The following is a 20,546-nucleotide window of genomic DNA, read 5'->3' as shown; positions in this document are numbered from 1 at the left end:
CCTGTAGCACGTGAAAGACTGCCTTGCTCTCAGGGGGGTCACTCCCAGAGGCAGACACAAACCAAAAAAATTCCACTAGCTCCCTTGTAACGATGCGTAATGAAAGCTCCGAAAAAACTTTGGAGAGGAAGGGACACAGGCACACCGGCAGTGGGAAACAGTGGAGTCGGTGCGAGAAAGCCAAGCTCGGGAACGAAAGGAAAAGACGGAACCTTCATACTCAACGCAACTTTGCGTGGATGGATCTGCTGATGCTCCACCGTCGCAGGCGATGCGGCGAGAAAGAAGACCTCAGCAAGAACAACGCTTTTGTTACAGCGGGAAGGCGGAACTTCTGAATCTAAAGCGAAGAGCAGCAGCAGAAACGCTGACCGAAAGCGAGTCAAATCCAACGTAATTCCTTTTCTGTAGGCAGATGCTTCTTTCTCATCCGACGTGTGCATGTCTTCTGCAGCTGCGCCTCCATCGATGCTGGCTGCATGCATGTTAAAAGCTCAGACTACAACTGGTCAAGACCAGTTTCCCCAGGCAGAGCCCCTTTTCTAAACAATGGCTGCTTGCAACGAGAGCAACACCAAAGCTCTTCATTTCTTTTCCGGCGAGGGGGTACGAGTTTCGAGTTCTATTTCAGGGGTTTGACGGTGGTCCACTATTCGATGGGATCGTGGCCCCGCTAGCAAGGCTGTTCATACCAGGCGGCCGCGAACAGAAATGCATGGAAAATCCTTGGTGGCTTTTGGACCTTCGAAGACATTTTCTCGTAAGGAGCATGAGTCATTCACGCAGTTGCGGCTTTCAGGAGATGTCTTTCTGTGTGGTTTACCATGGCTAGTAGCCGTACCAGAGGGACGTCGAAGTCTCAAGTGTGATGGAAAAACACAAATCCAACAGCGGCGATAGACTGTGTACCTCCAAGTGACTTCAACAGATCACACCCGATCCGCATTCATTGAGACACCTTCCGTCTATCTACGGCTGCCTTCGTTTAGCAAAAGCAGATGCCCTACGGCTTCCAGAAACACAGAGGAAACTTGATCTCAAAGTCCATTGCCATGGGTTTTGGCCCCGCCCGCTGAGAAGCAGTGGTATGGTCAGAACAATAAGAGCCTAAGGCTGGACATCGGGTGTATCGCATACCCTTAAGCCAGAATTTTCGATTAAGGCCCATGTAATACTGCCGCTTCCATGATACTGCTATTGCAGCTTCTCTTTCCGTACATGAAGGCGTTTACAGAAAAACCGTATTCTCAAGAGTACCCTGTACCCGAAATGTTTGTGTGACATTCCTTCCTCTCTGTTCGTTGGCGAAGTAGCCTCGTACATGGACGGTTGTTTCTTGCACGCATTTTTGCTTTATGAAAACGGGTTCTTCAGGCAACGGCTCCAATAAAGTTCGCTGAGTAGAACGGCGTGGCAGCGGTCACGGTGTCGCTGATTGTTCGGAACCGAACGTAGAAACATGTGGAAAAGAAGGGACAGTCAGCAAATATTGGAACAGACTCCCTACTAGCACGCCTACAATGATGGAACGTAGTCTACATCTCGTGTTTCCATCTGCGATCCTAGTCGCCGCGATTCATAACAATAGTCCCTAAACCTGAAAAGTGGAAAAAAAACCTCTTACGATACAACATGTGAAGCTGTTTTTTCAACAGCGTGTTTTTCTGATTCCGGAGCCTACGACCTCATTTAGGAGATGAAAAGTGAAATTCCGCGTATAAAAAGTGGAAAAATAGCGTGCTACTAAATCACAACGGTGCATGCACACATTAGATAGAGCTACTGTACACTTTAGCTAGTGAGAAGAAACATCGTTCTGTCTTGTCAAACGTAAACAGAAGCGTTGTCTCGTCTCTAAAGTGTGGCCTCTGTTTTGCTATACGCGAGGGTGGTAGTTCGACTCTGAGATCATGTTTATAGGCAAAAGGCTTGCAACGGATGCATGATGATTTTTACACCTCTCTCATCCTTGTGGACTACAGTAGTCCTGCTGTCGCTGCCCACGGCACCCTTATAATCCCAACCGGCCAGAGAACTGGCGGCAGCGAAGCCAAAAAGAAAAATGTAGAAGAAGAGAACCATGCACGCCACATGACAGAACGCTGGAGTGGAAAAATCGGGCAACAAGTAAATGAATCGTGCTCTCTCTTGGTCGGCAACAGGAAAATTCGCGCGTAAAGCGACATCCACGTGCTCCTCAAGATAAAGGCTGTGTGGCAGTCCGCCAGACCCACCAGGCTGCCTCATCATGGTGGTTTCCTCTTCTTTTGCATAGTCATGGAAAAGTCCGATTCGCCAACGTCTATGTTTGGGAACGGAAGGGCGTGGGACTTTAATGAGAGCACCAAGCCAGAGCGCCTAGATTCCTCGTTCGAATTCTATCTTCCTCCCACTGTCATCCTAGTCCAGAGTAAGCTGATGAGGACCGAGACAACCACTACTTTGAAAAACGCACCGGGGATTCGCCTAAGAAACGCGAGGAAAGTTTGATATCTCCGGCAGCGTTATCCTGAACGTATCGAATACGATAATCAGACTCTACTGCTTCTCAGAGTTGCAAGGAGACTTTGTATGATGTTGAACTGCCGCTCACCACCCGACACGCTCACTCAGATTCAAATACTGTGCGATATTTCCGGAAAACGAGAAGCAACGCCTATAGAGTTTCACCTGAAGACTTCCCTCGTATAAGAAGGCGGCCTCGTTTAATAAGGCGAATTTCATCAGTTTAACAAACCAGCCCCTGGAGGGCGTTAAGCCTGACCAACCTCCGGGCCGGCAGCCTGTGGCTCACGCGTCTGCATCTCTTCTAAGAGAACGCCCAAATGCGGACCTTCACCTGGCAAATCCATACCCCTTGGACGAAGCATCCGAATCTGTATTATTGTGTAAAAAACGTAGAAGGGCTATGTGAAGGTTGAACTCCGGAACAAGGGAACGAGAAAAAGCGGCATGAAGAGGAAAAACGAGCACATGCACAGACCCTCATACGATGGAAGAACGAGCGCATGCGCAAACCCTCATGCGCTGGAAAAAAACGGCTGCCGCGTACGCCGTGCAGAGACGACGGCAGTGGAGCAAGTCACGCGTTAAAAGAATGTGTCATTCGCGTTTTCTCCCAGTTTGCAATGTTTCACTCATGTTCCGTCAGTTTCCTTTTCCCTGAAGCACCCCTCCGGACTTCACACTTCTCGCCTGCTTCCGCTGGCCGAGAAGGCTTTTGCATACCTTCATGCTCGTCAGCCCCGCTGCGAGTGACCATTATTGCTCCACAGTTTCCTTCCGTGTTGTCCTTTCTTAGCGAAGAAAAATCTCGATCCCTTCCACGTACTTTCTCCCTCCTTCTTTCCATTTCAGTCCGGTGGAGAAATTTTTGCGTGAAACACAGGGGGAATCGTTCCGCGTTTCGAGGAGTTCGCGTGCTGTTGTGGAAGCTGAGCCCCCAGCTGCCCTCTAGAGGGAACTTCCTTGAAATTGTTGAAGCATTTCCCGTTATTTGGCCTCCCGTCCATTTCCCGTCTTGAGTTCTGGGTTCTTCTGCAACAACGGCAACTGCCTGATACGATTGTCCTCAAAGTTCTATAGTAAATGAGGGTTCCCGCGCGCCACCCCCCTTCCAGTCTCGCGAGTAAAGCGGCAACGCCATGGGGATCATCTTGGTGTGCGATGCTCGTGTATCCGGCCCTTCATGGTCTTTTACTGTTCCCGATTATTTTTAGCGGTGCCTTCTTAACTGGATTTATCCCCTGAGAAGGCGAGGGATACGTTCTCCCCACTGTTGCTCCAAGGGTTTCCCGGATATCACAGCCAGAGACTTTTTTTTAACGCCCTCCTTGCAGTCTCGCGCGATGCCTCTGCTTCCGCCCGAGCAACTGTGCGTCTCATCCTGTTTTCTGGTTCTGGTGCAGACACACCAAAGTTTTCGCTTTTCTTCCAACGATGTGCAAATTCCCTCACCTTTTCAGGCAAACTCGTCTCTCTCGCGTGAACTACTGTTCCTGTGAAGAATTTCCTTTCTTTGGCGCGCCGAAACTCTGTTCCCGTCTATCCCTTGTCTATGCCGCCGCCGGATTATGCGTTGCATCCGTTGCGACTCTGTGCACACACTGCCTGTCTCTTCTTTTTGTGGCCCGCAGTTGACCGTCTCTGCCTCACCGTGTTAGGCGTCCTGCAGTTGGCACTCTTACGACCTCGTTTCCACCTGCTGCGGCCTCTGTCGGCTTTCTCTCGATCCACTTTCGACGGGGCTTAGATTGATTGGTGCCCTTGTCCTCTGCTGCGACGCGGGTTCCTTGTTTCTCGTATTGTGTCGTTCTGTTGCGGAACGATGGCGAATCACATCGTGCTTCCTCCGCAGAAACTCTTGAAGGTGCCGCCCTCTGTGAGGGAGGGCATTTCGCCGGAGGTTGAACTCGAACAGCGCGTCTACGGTTGCCACTTGATTCAGAAGGCGGGGATTCTCCTCAAGTTGGAAGCCGTCTCCATTGCCAGTGCTCAGACCATTCTTCACCGCTTCTTCTTCCGCCGCTCGCTCAAGCAGTTCGATGTCCGGGTAATCACTCCAGGCAGCAGGAACTCGCCACTCGCCGTGCAGTCCTTCTCTGGGCTTCTCTCCAACTCTTATCGCTGCGCCCGTGGTGAAACCGGTCAAGGCTTCCTGTGTTCACACGAATTGTGTACCTCCCCTTACATGCACCTGGTGGATGAACATGCGGAATGTAGCTCCTGTTCTGCCGATGACGGTGGACAGGCTCACTCGTTGACGTTGAGTGAGCCTGAATGAAGAGGCGAACTGTCCACAGGGATGGGAAGGTCTCTTCTCCAGTCTACGTGGTTGCATGCGATGAACTCATGCACATGGAGAATCGTTCAGAAAGGCTAAACTGCCGTTGCCGGTGAATCGCATTTCCTTTTTGTTGTTTGTCTGATCTCAAAGTGCGCGAAGCCAGAGACACGTGAGGCGCCTCGCATGCGAACTCCAACTGAAACTCATGCGTGTATGCGTATGGCGTAAAAAAATTCTTGTGGGTAGCTTCAATGGGATCCATTGACTGTGCTACGACTTCCCCGCCCCCGCCTTCCTTGTCTCTGTCTTCGTTGTCGGTGTTTTCGCGCGAGCTGCCTGTTCCCTCTCCTGTTTGCCTTTACTATCGTTGCATTTGCCTCCGTTGTGTTATTCCTCTGTTGCCGTCGTTCTCAGCGCGTCGCGACGGCAGCTCTCCTGCTGGCTTGCAAACTGGAAGAAGACCCACACCGCGTCATGCACCTCATTGGAGTTATTCACCTTCTGTCTCAGATGGAAGATTGCCCTGAAAAAGCTCTGACAGAGGACAACCTCGACGACTTCCTGATCGCCTTTGACTCGCAGGTAGGTCACCCCCCGCTGGCTCAGAGTTCTCTGAGTCTCTTGCGTCTTCCGTCTGCTCATCTGTTTTCGCATGGTATGGCGTCCTGTGCTGGCTGGTTGGGAGAGATTGGCGCTTCTTCTGCAGTCTGAGTAGGCTTAAGGTTCCACGGGTTCCGGACAGCCGCGATGCTCTCAGACGATGAGTAGAAAATCGTAGAGCCGTCCGCTTCCTGTCAAGCTCGCGGAAACGCGCAAATGGCTTTCTCGCGGCCTCGGCGTACATACGCCTGTCCGTCGAGCAGTTGCGATTCGTGGTGTCGTCTCTCCGGCTTTAAGCTTTTGTCTGATGTCGTCGATAGTTTCGTTACCGCTTCTTTTTCTGTCTCATTTCGGGTGTCCCCGCCTTTCGACTGGCTCCTCGTTTCCGTGTCTGCTCTCGCCGTTTCTGTCAGGAGTACGAGCTGTTCCGGATGGACGTTTTCCGGTGCGAGCGGTACATTCTTCGCGAGCTCGGTTTCATGGTGTCTCAGACGCTCGTGCATCCACACCGCTACATTCTGCAGTACATCCATGCGCTGTTCAAAGGGAACTTCGTCCCGACTTCCCAGCTGTCTCAGCGGGCCTGGGGCTACCTCAATGACAGGTAGGGTCATCGAGAGGCCTCCCGAGAGAAAGGCGAGTGAGAACGCGCAGGAGCGGATTCACAAGGCGAGTACGACGCAGTCTCGGTGTGTGCCAGAAGTCTCAGCAAGACATCAACCACGTGACACCGAGGAATGACAGAGATGCTGACCTGAAGACCGTGGACGCTGAACGGAAAGACAGAAGTGAACGAAGACGAAGGGCGAGAATTTGCCGTGTTTCATTCCTGCAAAGAAATCAGGGCATCCGCGTTTTGCCTCCGTCACACTGTCACGGTGGAGCGTTTGTGGTCCCGCGCCTCGAAGATCGGCTTACCTCTCCACTTGTCCTCAACTCTTGCGTGTGTGTCGCGCGCGCTTGTCTCCTGTGTGTTCCTCAGCATGCGGACGACCCTCTGCTGCGAAGTGCAGCCAGCCGTGATTGCGGTCGGGAGCATCTTCTTGGCGGCGTGTGACTTGGGGATTCCTTTGCCGAAGGAGACGGGCTGGCATGAGCTCTTCGACGTCTCCTGGGAAGACGTAGCCAAGGTCTGCGACGCTATTCTCTCGCTCTACACGCGGCCGCTGCCTTCGTACGTGAAGCTCGCGGAGCCTCTCAAACCGTCGAAGCCGAGTCTGGTGGCGCATTCGGCCTCGAAGGTGCCGCCACCGGAAGCTTCTTCGAGCGCCTCCGGGGTCGCTGCAGCGACCAGACAACAGCTCCAGCAGCAGCAGATTCTGAGCAATGTGGCTGGGGGGGTCAGCAGTTCTGAAGGAAAGGCGGAGGACGGAAAGGAAACCGACACAGGGCGCTCGAAGAACGAAGACGACCCAGGGAGGAGTGGCGCTGAAACGCGCCACGCAAACGCCGGCAGAGACGGCGAACCGGTGAAAAAATGGCTGATTTACGGTGAGTCAGACGAGAACTCGGAACTATCCACAGCGTCGAACATCTGTCAACGAAGATCAACTGGGACTTACTTTTGGAAACGGGAGAGGACAAGACGTTGTTGTACATGTTGGTGATTGCCCGGTGGATGAGGGTAGAGAAAGCGGCGGAAATGGGAAATTTCTCCATAGAGGCGGTGTTTTTAAGCGACGGTTTGGTGCATGTTTTCGGCGATGCGTGCGTTGCTGAGCGTGTACGACGATGCACTATGTTTCGTTTCGTCACGTGTACAGGTACTGTCTCTTACAAAGTTGTGAGGAGGTTTTCGTCGCAATTTTTCACTTTTGGATCGCTTTCTCCGCTAGAGTCCATTTAAGTTTTTGTGTACGGCGCGCCGTAAGCAGTCTGCGGGGCTTCTGAGCGTAACAACCTTAGGCAGCGCGGTTGCCTTCGTTGTGCGCATGTACCCACTAGTGTGTCTGTCGTTTTTTTTACTTCATTTCTTCTTGTAGAAGGACCAGAAAGGTCGGAAGCGCGCGAACGGGCAAGCGACAGAGGAACAGAAACGGGGAAGAGCGGAGGTGGAGACCACGTGCGTCCCTCCGAAGCGCGCCGTGGCGACAACGAGACGAGTCGCACCGAGCATTCTTCAGGCACCAAAAGCTATGGCTTTTCGTCTGCCCCCCGAAACGCGGGTTTCTCCGGGGGCGAGCGGCAAGCTGCCTCCGGAAGCGGTGTCTCCACAGAAGATAGCGGCCGGGTGAAAGGAGCGGAACATAGAGAAGATGATTCATCGTCGAGGAGAGGCGACAGAAGAGGGCCTGGTAAGAATATTTGTATTATTGTGTATCAGTTCAGAGGGGTGGCGGAAGCATCCCAAGAGACATGGACCGGCTGGCCGAGTGTTTGGAGGGACGAGCTCCTGTGCACGTGACTTTTTTTCTTTGTCGATCCGGAAAAGTTGAGAGCAACTTGCGACGCAAAACGCGTCTATTTCTCATAAGTGTTGACTTTTTGTGCTTGTCATGCTGGCGAGCGGTCCGTTTCATGAAAGCGTGACTACTACGTTTGTGTTTTCGGAACTATTGTTGTGAGTAACGGCAATACCCAGTGATTTGGTAGGAGCTGCCTCTTTTTGTGGTGTCACGGTCTAGCGTCCTCCATCCAGAGGGTGCCTTCGTTCGTTTGATGTAGGGCCCTTGCAGCCCTTTGGTGTTCCGTTACTGCTTTCAGATGCCTCTCATTCAAGTGCACGCCGGTCGTCTCGAGAACGAAGCCACCAACGCCGAACTGACGGAGGCTCGCGACACAGGGAGAGGCCACATGGCAGTCGACGAGGAGAGAGTGGCGGGCGAGATCGGTGGAGTGAAAGGGAGCGCGGTGACCGCGATGACGACCGCCGCTCGCACACGGAGTCTCACTCTGGCTCAAGCTCTGCACACCCTCGCGAGTCTGACCACCGCGATCACGGGTCTTCTTCGCGTCGCCGCGAGGGAGAGTCGGGTGGCGCCTCCGGGTCAAGTTCAAATTACCAAAAGAAGCGGCGCTCACGGTCGTGGTCAAGAGAGAGAACGCCTCGCCACGCGTACAAGCGGCCGAATCCGCCAGCCCAGAGCGCGCCTGGGTCCAGCGGGAGCCGAGGTGGTACGCATCGTCCGGACCGCGATGGGGATGGGCGCGGGAACCATCGCGATCGGGACGGAGGGAGGGGCTCTGGTCGCTCGTACGCGTAAGCAGGCTGACTTCCCATATCTTCTGTTCGTGGCACTCGTTTCTGACTCTGGATTGGGGTTTCCAAGAGGAGAAAGGTGGACAGCGACAGCGTCAAACAAGAGTAGGAATGAGCAGCATATGGTGGTCTTTGACTTCTGCCAAGAGTCAGAAGTCAAGACGGGGAAGAAGGGTCAGCGAGTTTGACAACCTGGGTCAAGCAGTCGCAGACATGTGGCTGAACGGGAAGGTGTCTTTCCACTCGTGTGGGAAGAGCGCTGGCGTATGTGTGCATGAGGCATTTATGAATATTGTCGTCATGCTGTGGCAGTCCGTGTTTTGAATTTTGGCAAGCTCGCCCTTCTTGAAGTTCGAAACTTTCCTTAAATGGTGTTATCATGTTTCGGGATACAAGCTGATTCGGTGGTTTGTTGCGTTTCTGTTGCAACAAGCTGATATCAGAGAGCCAGTGAACAACTATGCGGCTTCGAGCTCTCAGGAAATTTCTGATTTCCTCCAGTCGGCATAGAGATACGTGCTCTCCGCCACAGTCCAATGTCCAGGCAGGGGGAGCGTCACAACAGACAATGGCAGCAGGATCTACAAGGCAACACGTGTACAACTGTTAGAGGTAACCACGACAACGTCAGATCACTATGATATCACGGTATTCGGACGGCAGTCGATATCATTGTCGCTTTCAATTATGCCTCTATATTGTGTGGTCTCTTACGACTCTCCGGAGCCTTACCACTGTCTCGTGACTGACACCGACTGGAGCTGCACTGTTTCTGAACTCAGATCATCCTGATAATCAATGTGCCATTCATCCTGCGTCGATGACTAAACCTCCCACAGAAGTAAAAAGTGGTGTTGGAGTAGAAAGTGTCGGAATAGCGAGGGTGGTGGAAGATCACGGAAGCCGCATACTCTTTTTACATCGGTTTTGGGAAGTTCCGAGAACGTTTGAGGGAATTCGAAGACATGAATGCATCATGCTACCAGAGCTTTTCTTTGTATGTGGCAACTGCCTCCTCCCATGAGTAACACATTCCCAATTTCTTTCACAGACAGCGGAGACGTAGCTTCAGCAGAAGTGACAGGCCCACAGGCCGATGCAGAGCATAAGAATTACGCTATAATTGTCGGCTGTTGCGGCCGAGTGATATGAGTGTCAAGATCAAAGGCGAGTGCCCGCCACACAAAGACACCCAGTAGTGGGCTTCAGCTTTGTAAAGTTTTATGTCAAGAGTTAAACGACCATCAGTGGAAAACGTCGAGCACCCTCAGGCTGTGCCCTGTCGCGCAGTTTGAGTTCTATCGAAACGGAACTTTAGTCTATATATGTGCCTGATGTACCCTCCGAAAAAGTCAACCTGATGACCGCCGCGCTGGGGAAATGCGTGATGTTTCAGCGCGGCAGAACAGGAATGACTTTATGAAGATGTTCGCTTATCTGGCGGCTGGTTTTCCTCACGTATTCGTAGTAGTTGAATTTCCCTCTGAAATGCAAAGTAGAACGGAACAGTTGAGGAATGACGTGCATCGGCGCAACACCGCTGCTGCCTTTTTTTTGACGGGATTCAGTGACAAGTCCAGTCAGCGGCTCGTTTACATGAACTATTTACGATCAAATGCAACCTCGCATACACGTCCAGAACGGACAGCAGCAGGTCTCACAGTCCCCCTCACTCAATTCGGCTAGTCGTTGGGATTCCAAGCATCCTAGTCTCTGTCTTTTATTGTGGTATTCGAGCCAAACCGGGAAAACGATTGGACTCTGAGCACACAACTGAACTTCTGCGTCAAATCAATGTGGTTTCCCTGATGCATTTTGTTGATGTTGGAGCAACTGCAATCTCGGATCAGGGGGTACACAGTGTCATGGTGCACTATCCATTGATAGAAGACAGTGGAGCGAACAACGCTTTGATTTTCAGCATCATTTGGTGTTTGAATGACATTAGCAATAAATATGTGGCTGCAGACAACCCGCACTTGCGATATATAATCCATGTATACGTAAGCCTTGTTGCTGACATGTGAACTGCTGCTCCCTCCAGCTGCATACAGTAGGTCGCATGTTTCAAACTCTGGCCTGTCTTTTCTCACTCTTCTGAAATGAGACTTTCGGCCATCGCATAGCCCATGAAGTCATCCATCTCTCTAAGAAGTCCATCTGGCGCCCCTCCCAGAAGCGCACGAAGTTCCTCTATATTCACGAAGCCCGTTCGGCCAGGGTCTAGCACCTGGTTAAGAAGAGACGCAAAAAACAGTTCACGCGACGAAAAGTGATACTACGCCTTGTTTCGTATAACCCTGCAACAAGTATGCTCCAGCTGGGTTTGGGTGAACCAGGAACGCAGATCATGTCATTTTTCAAGACTTTGGCGTTTTGGCTATGGGGTTCAAGGAAGCCACCAAAATGTCCGAATGAGGCTCAAGCATGAGATAGTCGTTAATGTCGTACCATGTAAAAACACATAAACGGTTCTACTGAATGCTTTTTGTCGTTGTTTTGGGGGAGACAGTCATCCGCTGTAAGAACGGACGTCTCTGATCAGTCCGCGTGCCGCCCTGAAGCAGACTTAAGCCCGACGCGGGTCGTTGTGGTTGTAGTCGCAGCAAAACTGCCACTGCTGTGATACACGGCCAGGAGTTTTCACTGGTGACATGCTCGAAGTCTACACGTTATTGTGTCGATTACTTACGGCAAACGCTGCGAGAAGAAGTTCTTGGTCTGGCGGCACATATTTCTTTGCTGCCACAAATTCCAGTACTGCTTGCTGAAACTTGTCAAGTGGCACTTCTCCTGGAGTGTCTGATTGGAGCTTATCACCAAACCGTAGCGTCAAGAGGAAACAAGACTAAGAGTTATGAAGACACCGGAAAACAGCATCCCACGGGGACAAGACGAGATGGACAGGCGAAGCGCTGGTCTCTACTCAACATGGCAGACGTCCCGGCTTTCCGACAGATGCTAGCTCGTTCACCCTTTATTTATCCCGTATTTTTTGTACTAGAATAACAACGCTCTTTGTGATCACCTGTGGAAGAATTCTCGAGGCGATCTCTTCCTCGGAAGGAAAGAACCCGAGATATCGTAGCAGATGCGGCGCCTCTCTGGAGAGCATCACAAGCTCACTCAGTACGTTAAACATTTCGTCTAGCCACAAATGATTGGCTGCAGAGTGACTGGCTACTGCACTCACAATTACCCACCTGTGGTGGTCGCACATAAGTTGAACATTCTCATGTGGAATTGGTAGCTGAACGCCTCCAGATGCAACCCGTAAATGCTAAAGGTGACCAGACGCAGGCAAACGGTCAACAGCAACAAAGTAGAAGCTGGCCGGTGGAGCGACAGGATTCGCCTCTTTCTACAGTATCCAACTGTGTGCAACTACAAACGGGTGCGACTAGTTCTACAGGCATTGTGCTCAACACCGTCGTCCCCACGCCAGGCAATGTCCCTAGTTCAATTGTAGGAACTCCCCTGGAGATTGTCAGTTCACAGATCCTGCTTCTGAACACGCTTTAGGATCACGACTCTACGGTGATTGTGATCCAGCATTTTCTCTGCCTGCACCAGTGGCATATTAATGGTGTGAAGCAGGCATTCTCCCTGGAGAGGACATTATGGCACGTGCGGCGGGAAGACGTGAGAGTTGAAATGACAACAGGGGGACGCTTTTCGTCCTGAGGCCAAAACCGGCTGAAATAATATTGCCATAAACGGGACCATTCATCCTCTTTTGTGGCGTATCAAGTCTCTGTTTGATGACTCCGCGGTTCTTGATTCTTACTCGGCTACGATGCGGCCGCAGCGATTTGCATCAAGAAGCTGGAACGCTTCCTTTATTACGTTCTGTATTCGCTCGGCATCGTTTTGACTGCCTTCCAAAAATCCCGTAATACCTGACGATGCCCCCGAAAGCGGCGTAGACCTGTCAGGATTCGGTGCGAGACCACCTGAATCGATACCCTCAAAGGAGGAGACTGACCACGGCATTTCTGTGGAACGGATGACTTAGCGCGGCTAGGCAGTTCTGCAGAAAAGTGTATATCATCGGATTCATGGCCACCATGTATATCAATTCTCCAGGACGTTTTTCGACGCAAAGGAACTACAACTGTCACGTGTAGAGAAGACGGCGCCCACACGTACTTTGTATAAATGGGGAAGGAGCGAAGCCGGGTAGCAGGCAACTTTGGTGGGGCGCACCCCGCAAGCGCACATGTCTCTCTGGCTGGAGAAGCTCGTATGATATTCAGAACAATTTTACCCGGTCAAAGATGAACCAAAAAGCGAACACTTTGTCCCCTGATTACCGTCAGTTAAAGAACTGTCTTGTTACTGGATTTCATCGTTGAAGCTTGGCGGCTGAGGCAAGGGCGAAGAATCTGTAATTGCAATGGCACAGGCACATGTTGAAAATATGGCGGGAATCTGCTGCCACATCCTTAACGACACTGAAAAGCTCTTTCGTCGGCGGCCAACGAATTTTAGCGAAATAGTTGGACTCCACTTTTTGAAATAACAGCGACTTACATTGAAATCAAAATCTTTATTCTGAACAAGGCACCAGTATTCCAAATCTGTTCCCCGGTCAGATGACTAGTGGTTACATGTCTAAACTTTAAGCCATACGATGCCCATTCAAACTTCAAAAAGATCCCCAATCACGTGCAAACTCTCAGGCCGTGCTTCTCAACGGCCGTAAGATTCCCCGACACAGGGATCTCTGTACAGGGCAGAAATTGACATTTGCACACCGTGGCTATTTCTATGGATTCTGGTCTCCAGGCTGCCTGTCAAATTTGGTACGAAACATCAAGGAAACTACGAAAAACAGTTTTCATCGCCCACAGACCCTCCGCACTTTTAAACAGCGACGTCATGATTCTGGGTGTGTCTCCTGTTTGCTCCATTGGCCTCATTTTCAACTTCGATGTTGCACCTCCCCGTGTGTGGTGCCTCGTCATGATTGTATAGTATTCACGGCGTTTCACCGATAAGCAACCAACTTGTCGGTTTCCAGCAATAGATAAACGATCCACATGATTCCTATGCACGTACGTATCTATTACCTCTGAGCGCCGGCGCCTGCTGTGTAGAGGAAAGTGAGTAACCAGCACAACATACCATTAAACTTATCATGACGCATCCGTTTGCTAACACCACACTGTTGTGTCATGATTATGAACGCGTACTTGAAGGCAGCCCGGTGACAGCCTCACGGCACGACAGTGCCCTAGAGTTAGTCTTGGCGCGTTTCCATGATAAGCGATTAGTCCTTAGAATTTGGAACATCCCCACGGCCACGAACGCCGCTCCAGATGTAACAAAGTGATCTCATAATCCTAACCACTCTGGTTTGATTGCTTCGAGTTTCAGAATCAGTTCGAATGCCCATGTGCCCTTAGGATAGACACAGTGAGGATGAGGGTGTGTGAGCAAAATCACACGATCCAAGTCAGTTGGATGACATTCTCCACTACTCCTGCTCATTAGATTCAGCTGTACAGCCATCCTGGTGGTTATTGACTTCTCTCCCAGGCACGGTTCCACGTAGTGGATTACTCCGTTTGTGAGGGGGCCTCATGCACGAGAGGCTCAAGCACTCTCGTATACATACATGGCCTCATGTTCAGTCCGGATGCCCAGGTATTTGCACAATCAGAAACCACCAAAAACAAGGAATATGATGGATGACACGAAGCCAGAATCGTATGCGTTTAGGCTTAGAGAAGCTAGACGACCCTCGCTGTTGGCAGCATACCCGTAGTGATAAGACGAAAAGCACGCACTAGATTTGCCCCCGAGTAGTTTTTGGTGTACGAAAAAAATCATATCTTCCTTGATGTACAAAGGAGTTCGCTTTGACGTGCTTGCTCTCATGGGAGTACGAAAATATCAAGCACGCGGCGGTTGCTGTTGAGCTTGCTGCTGGAGCTGCTGCCGCCGGCGCAACTCAACGTTCTTTTCGTGTTGGCGCCACTCGGTCTCGGCAAGGAAGCTCTGCTTGTCCAGATATCTGAAAATCACAAAACATTCGCTGCAGACTTCCGTGCCTGGCTACCACCGTAGACAACCCGTAGACTTCGCACACAGAGACGACCCACCCCTTCCACAGCAGAATGGGCACCCCAAAAAGCTGTTCTTGATGTCGCAATCGCCTCTACACAAACGCGATGCGCACCTGCGGCCATACGGCCGGCATCTTTGAGCACAACTGACACAGGAAAAGAATCCTTTCAGCGCGGAGCAAACGATAGGAAAGTCAGGGTCAAAATATGAGTTAGGCGCAGAATGGGGATCTAGTGCTGTCTCACTAAAGACATCGAGTGCAGAACACCGTTACACTGTGGACGTGACAAATTGATGCAGATGGAATGGCGAAACATGCCCCTAGCAAATCTTACCCGTGACCTTTCTTGAGCTCCGCTTCGATACCCTTATCTCGTTTGAATTTTTCCCTGAGGGTGCAGCGAAACAGAACATCAAACACATAGCCCGTCACCAAAGCAAGGAAGCGACAACAGATGTGGCGGGCTTCTTCCAGGCATCATGCTAGCTCCTCTATAGAGAGGGAAAAAACCTAGTTCTCTCTCAATCGCTACAGTTCGTCTGAATACTCGAGTTCTATGTTTTCGTCGACGTTTTTGACGCTAAGGGACGCCTGATAGTTGAGCCTATGGAGCTCATTGGCAGCTACCTCTATAGAAAAGCACGGACGTTACAGGAGAACGAACCCAAAGGAAGGTAAACGGTTTCAAGTTCGACGTCAAGTGCAACAATGAGATGTGACACAGATACAGCGTCTCTCCTGCTCCGCATGAAGCACAGTGTGAGCGGTCTGTGCCGTTACTCGTCAGTGTCATTTGCTGGCCAGTTTGTTTCGGAATTCCAGTTTTGTCCCTTTCCAACCTGTTTCGAACTTTGGAAAACGGGCTTGAGACAACTCTTAACTCTTACAGCACAAACCTCTCCTGCACTCACCAGTCAGCCTGGGACTTCTGTACGGAGTTGATGGCCGAAGGTCCATCCAGTGCTGCAAATAAACGCGGACATCCACAGCCGACCAATCCCGTTGAGGCGCTCTGTCTAACCACGTTGCTCGGTCACCCATTTGGTTGCATTGACGCAGCTGGGACGACGGAGACGGATAAACCGCTCCGCGCGTCCACAAGCGATATGGTAGTGCTGGCTGGAAACGTCAGGACCACGCAACCTTGTTTAAACGCCCGTTCTGCTCCCGTACAGCTTACACGCACGTTGTGGTGCCTCCACGGTCTCTTCAGCGCCTCTGAAACCCTCAACTGACTGATTTATGTCGACAAGAAAGAGAGAAACACGCTCGTCACGGAGCGACAGGAGTTGCCAAAGAATGTAGTGTTCTCGCTACGCGTCACGGTACACAGCTGGCAAAGCATATGCGAGGATGCAGGCTAGAGACACGAGTGGGTTACAAAAAGCAAGAGCCCTGTATACAGCACCGACCAAATATAAGGTGTATTTACCAGCAACGATGCCGTCGAGCTCGGCAAATTGTCCCCCAAGTTGCATTGTCTTTTGCTGCTTTTGCAGGAACTTCTGGTACTCTTCTGACGCAGCCTCCATGCGCTCTTCGACTCTAAAAACAGCGGCATCAGCAAAGCAGTCTCACTTGTGAAACAGTTTGACACTAAAAGGGAGCTTACGACATTACTCGTTCGTGCAGACGCAGAACGGCCTGAGTTTAAGGGCCCTAGTTCGCACAATCTTTTGACAGATGCCTGTAGAATGACGCGATCTGCCTTCAGAACCTAACTCATGACCACTTGCCACGGTGATCAAAGAATAAGTAAAGTTTCGGTAGGCAGAAGCACTGTCAAGAGGCCGCCTGGCGTTTCGTACACAAGCAGTGTAAAAGACTTGTGCAGAACGACATAGCAATACGAGAAGGATGACAGCTCAACGAGGACGACCAACATTCAATTCATCCAACAATAAACACTTGTGTGAGGGTGCCACGCTGAGAATCGCTGCCTTCTGCAACAGACGCAACGATAACTTACTCGATATTCTGGCCAGCGAAGCGCGCTACCTTCTTCACAATCACCTCTCCTGTCATCTCTACTGGAACAAGCAAGACGTACAATTCACACACGACAACGCCATGCATCGCATGCAGATGGGTCCACGTGGCCACAGTGGTAGTCAAGGTCGATATGCTCAAAATGTGTATCCTTTATATGCATGCAGAAAGAAAACAGAGAGACAGATGGACAGAATCGAGCTGGCACTCGTACCACTTAGTCACACATGCTGTAGCGCACATGCCAAAGTATCTGTACGCACATCTGTCCCAATACACCCTGATTACCGCCAGTACGACCTTGTGTGTCATAAAGCAAGAACGTGATCACCGTGAAAAAAAAACATAACAAAAGCTTCGCCGTCTGTTTTGTGCTCCTTGACAGAGCGTGGCTATTCCGAAACAGACACACGATGCCATATCCCCCATGGGAGCCTTTTTCCGCATTCTGGGCCGCCAAGGAATCCCACACGAGACATCTGCCCTCATTCCACAACTCAAGAATTCCGTAGGGGTCGGGAGGGAGGAATCCACACGCTCGTTTGGAAGCCCCAAAATAGGAGGCAAGATGTGAAAAAACCTACGACTTTTCATGGCTTCGTCTCTCAGCTTGATGAGCGCCGCATCTGTTGGGCGACGGCACCTCTGCAAAGGAAGACAGCAGAATGCTAAACTCGAGTTGATCCAGCCTGGCGCTCGAGGCATCTAGAGAAAATAGACTTCGACGGTTTTCACGCTGATGGTAACAATCCAGAGTTACGTACCTTTTTGAATTCTCGGATACTGAACGCTGCTTCTGCACAGTTCACACCGTTTGACGGGAGGGGCACATGTCCACGCGGCTCTTTGAAGTCTTCTGCGCTTTTCTGGTCTCCGTACCCCACTGGATCGGTCGCCTCCCTCGACCCCACGGCAGCAGAGGCACCGGCGCCTGCCGCTGCCCTCAGTTCCAGATATCCTCGTGAAACTGCTTTCTCTCCACTGTTCGGTGCATCCGTGGAGCATGCGAACGCGGGCTCACTGCCACCAAGCTGAGAAGCTGGCGACTGCTGAAGAGCGGATACCGCAATGGACAGGTGATGGTTCAGTTTCTGCCACGTGCTGTTTCTCTTTTCTCCAGTCGAAGGACAGCGGCGGTGGAACTGTAACAAGAAGTCGTCTGTCGGAGTCTGTTGAGGACCAAAATAGGAAGCACGAAGAACACCAACAGAAAGTCAGACGCCAGTTTGTTACGCATGTTCTTGAGAAAAGAACACATTTGACGAAGTTCCGCGCAAAGGAATCCCCGGTTCATCCGGAACTGTGAATGTCGACGACTCTTGTGCGGAGGCCAAGGAGGTCCACGAGAGATGGGAGCACGCGCAGCCAAAGTAGATCATCTTACGGAAATGGAGGTTTCGCCCAACACCTCAGGGATGCCGAGTGTCTCCAGACATAAATACCGGAGAACAGCCGCTAGGTCATGCATGTCGAGGACTCGAAGAAACTCCACAAAAACGATACAAGAAGCTATGAAAGATGCAACAGTTGGCAGCAAGCAGACGCAAGACGTCTTGAAAACTCAGAAAAAGAAGAGACGGAGGTGCTGCACAGGTGGTGGGGTGGAACCGTCCATCCATCCCCGGGTCGGATTCGCACATGCGTATTTTCTAAATATTTCTTCGCCAGTTAACAACATTCAATTAGGAAAGATCCTTCAATGTCTGATGTACCACGTGAGCTGAGACAAGACTGCACACAGTGGGTTTCGCTACTGGAAAAGAATGCCCACGCAGGGAGACATGTGCGGCAAAACCAGAGTTGTCCGGTTGAGTGCCGGCAGCGCCGCCAGCAGCTAGCTCGCGGCCTATGGCAGTCACTGTCACGTTAGTGCTCTCGGACCCAGTAAAACCATCGTCATTGTGCACATTCTGCTGAAGTTGTCAGTCTCTGCACACCAGAGGCCTGCGAAGACTCAGCGCTGCAGGCAGTTCCTGAGGAAGTGGGAAGACGCACCGGGGAGTTGTACGAAAGGAGAGCGTCACGAGATTCCTTTTCCATTTCCGCAAAGAGAGACGCGGCTTCTTCCTTCCGTGCCTCTGCTTCTGCCTTCTTGGCAGCATTTGACTTTCGCCTTTCGTCCTCTCTGAACACACAGAGTGAGATACCAATCCGTGGCTGTCGTGCGACATTGAGAGCGACCAGAGCGCCAGGACAGCAAAAGGGTTGTAATGGAGTTAGGGAGAAAACCATGAGGCGTCAGATGCAAGCAGGGCACCGCACACGAACCAGCCGAGAGTGTATCCTGACGGTCGATCTGATCCGTCTCTCAGCTTCCCCAGCAGCAACGGAAGAGTCGCACAAGACACAGGCGCAAAGCAGCAGTGACAGAAAAGGGATACACGCGCGTAAACCACAGAATGCCCAGGTGTGACGGAGTGGGGTGTGACATAGGACAACCTGGCACCATGTGGCTACCGAACGTGTAGACGCCCTCGCCACCGTGCGACAGACGTCTCCCACCGACGAATATCTAAAACAGATGAAGAGACAAGACCGCCGAAAGGCGTCAGCACACTCTGCAGCCAGGGACAACCTCGGGAGCCAGTATACCTTGCTGGGCTTGACCGCTCGACAGAGTACGACAACATGTGCATCCCGCTTACTTGTGTTTTCCTCTAAGCAGCCGCTTTCTTCGGCTGCTGGACAAAATGACAGGTTTACGTCTCCCCGCTGCCATCTCGCTCTCGTCAGCCCCCTCCAGCGCGCTGCCTTCTCTCAGCTCTGCTACCGCCTCCGTCGCCGAAGCAGAAGCCGCTGCCTGGGAAGGGTTAGACGAATCGCCGTGTTTCCGTATGCCTGCATGAGTCGCTGGTTGCTCGTCATCGTCACTTGCGTCCTCCCCAGATACCTCGGACGAGCCAGCAGAACCAGCGTAGTCTTCGTCATCTTCCTCGCTGTCACTCCCGAATGTCATGTCCAGCAAAGACGCCATCTTGACACGGAAGTCACGTTTGAGGCGCATTCAACGTGCACAAGTCCAACGCAGGTGCTGCAGGGGTGTCGTACGACTCTTGACTTGGCTGTCCCCTGGAATGAAACGGACTTCCCGACTCCATATGCTCCTCAAAATAAACAGCCGTTCGTTGCCGGCTTAACCACTTCGCCCAGAAAGGTTACGTTGGACGAAAAATCGCGAGTCAGCCTTTTACAATGCCAGTCCGTGAAGCAAAAACGAGAGGAAGTTGCAAGTCTCTGGTGTACACGGCAAGCGCTTCTTAAACGTTTGACCGACGGTCCTACATACACGCAAAAGAGAAAGTGCTGAGAACAGAGCCCGTGTACGTCCAGATCATGAAGACGAAAGATCCCCCACTGCATAATAGCGTTTTCCGCATCTCTCAACATACACAAAACTCGAAAACAAACATGCGAAACGTGTCTCGATGGCGAAAACGAAGAAAAACTCGTGAAGCAGGAGTCGCGGGCCACCAACGGCGAAGACGGCCTTTTGAACGAGTGGCGATAATTACGGCAAGGAAGAGAGCAAAGTTCTGGCACGATACAGAGGAAAATATAATTTCACACCGTTCTAGAATGAAGAAAAAGGGCGGGTCACAGCTGTCTCAAATCCCAATAGCTCTGCTGGCTGCCAAGGCTTGCCTCCGTGTCTGGAGACAGTTAGGAGGGGCAAGGTCCAAGCCTAGAAAGCAAGCATCAATCGAAGACCTTGCTCTATATGCATGCTGCTTGTCATGCCGATCTAAACGCGAAGTTCAAAAAACATTTCTTTTCGCGATGGTAATGTAGAAACTTTGTTTTCCTGGCTGGCAGTTGTCAGTTGTCTTCGCGAGGAAGCATGTCGCATGCAGATCCGCATGCAGCCATACTCAACGAACAGACCGTCCGACAGCTTGGCG

At 51.4% G+C, this 20,546-nt stretch overlaps 4 protein-coding genes across 4 annotated transcripts; 2 read left to right on the top strand and 2 right to left on the bottom strand.

The window, feature by feature from the left end:
• The first annotated feature begins 3,100 nt into the window (after positions 1-3,100).
• On the top strand, positions 3,101-3,903 carry TGME49_264680 (hypothetical protein). The gene has a single exon (XM_002368556.2). The coding sequence runs from the start codon at positions 3,129-3,131 to the stop codon at positions 3,522-3,524; it is 396 nt and encodes a 131-aa protein (XP_002368597.1). The 5' UTR covers positions 3,101-3,128; the 3' UTR covers positions 3,525-3,903.
• A 424-nt stretch (positions 3,904-4,327) lies between these two features.
• On the top strand, positions 4,328-8,636 carry TGME49_264690 (cyclin 4, putative; the record flags this gene model as incomplete). The annotated part of the gene is made up of 6 exons (XM_018781372.1): positions 4,328-4,552; positions 5,201-5,368; positions 5,800-5,990; positions 6,369-6,877; positions 7,369-7,680; positions 8,090-8,636. 6 exons carry the CDS (start codon positions 4,328-4,330, stop codon positions 8,587-8,589), a joined length of 1,905 nt encoding a protein of 634 aa, XP_018636329.1. The 3' UTR covers positions 8,590-8,636.
• A 2,556-nt stretch (positions 8,637-11,192) lies between these two features.
• On the bottom strand, positions 11,193-13,999 carry TGME49_264700 (hypothetical protein). The gene is made up of 3 exons (XM_018781373.1): positions 13,781-13,999; positions 12,373-12,970; positions 11,193-11,689 (listed from the first exon to the last, which is right to left on the bottom strand). Exons 2-3 carry the CDS (start codon positions 12,576-12,578, stop codon positions 11,563-11,565), a joined length of 333 nt encoding a protein of 110 aa, XP_018636328.1. The 5' UTR covers positions 12,579-12,970; positions 13,781-13,999; the 3' UTR covers positions 11,193-11,562.
• TGME49_264710 (bucentaur or craniofacial development domain-containing protein) lies at positions 13,532-20,436 on the bottom strand. The gene is made up of 9 exons (XM_002368559.2): positions 19,293-20,436; positions 18,643-18,772; positions 17,412-17,816; positions 17,232-17,292; positions 16,628-16,688; positions 16,091-16,203; positions 15,570-15,621; positions 14,993-15,046; positions 13,532-14,604 (listed from the first exon to the last, which is right to left on the bottom strand). Exons 1-9 carry the CDS (start codon positions 19,649-19,651, stop codon positions 14,484-14,486), a joined length of 1,356 nt encoding a protein of 451 aa, XP_002368600.1. The 5' UTR covers positions 19,652-20,436; the 3' UTR covers positions 13,532-14,483.
• Between the last annotated feature and the right edge of the window lie 110 nt (positions 20,437-20,546).

This window comes from Toxoplasma gondii, chromosome IX (genome assembly GCF_000006565.2).
Source record: "Toxoplasma gondii ME49 chromosome IX, whole genome shotgun sequence".
Lineage (NCBI taxonomy): Eukaryota > Apicomplexa > Conoidasida > Eucoccidiorida > Sarcocystidae > Toxoplasma > Toxoplasma gondii.
Note: the sequence above shows the minus strand (reverse complement) of the source record. Positions and strands in the feature narration are given on the sequence as shown.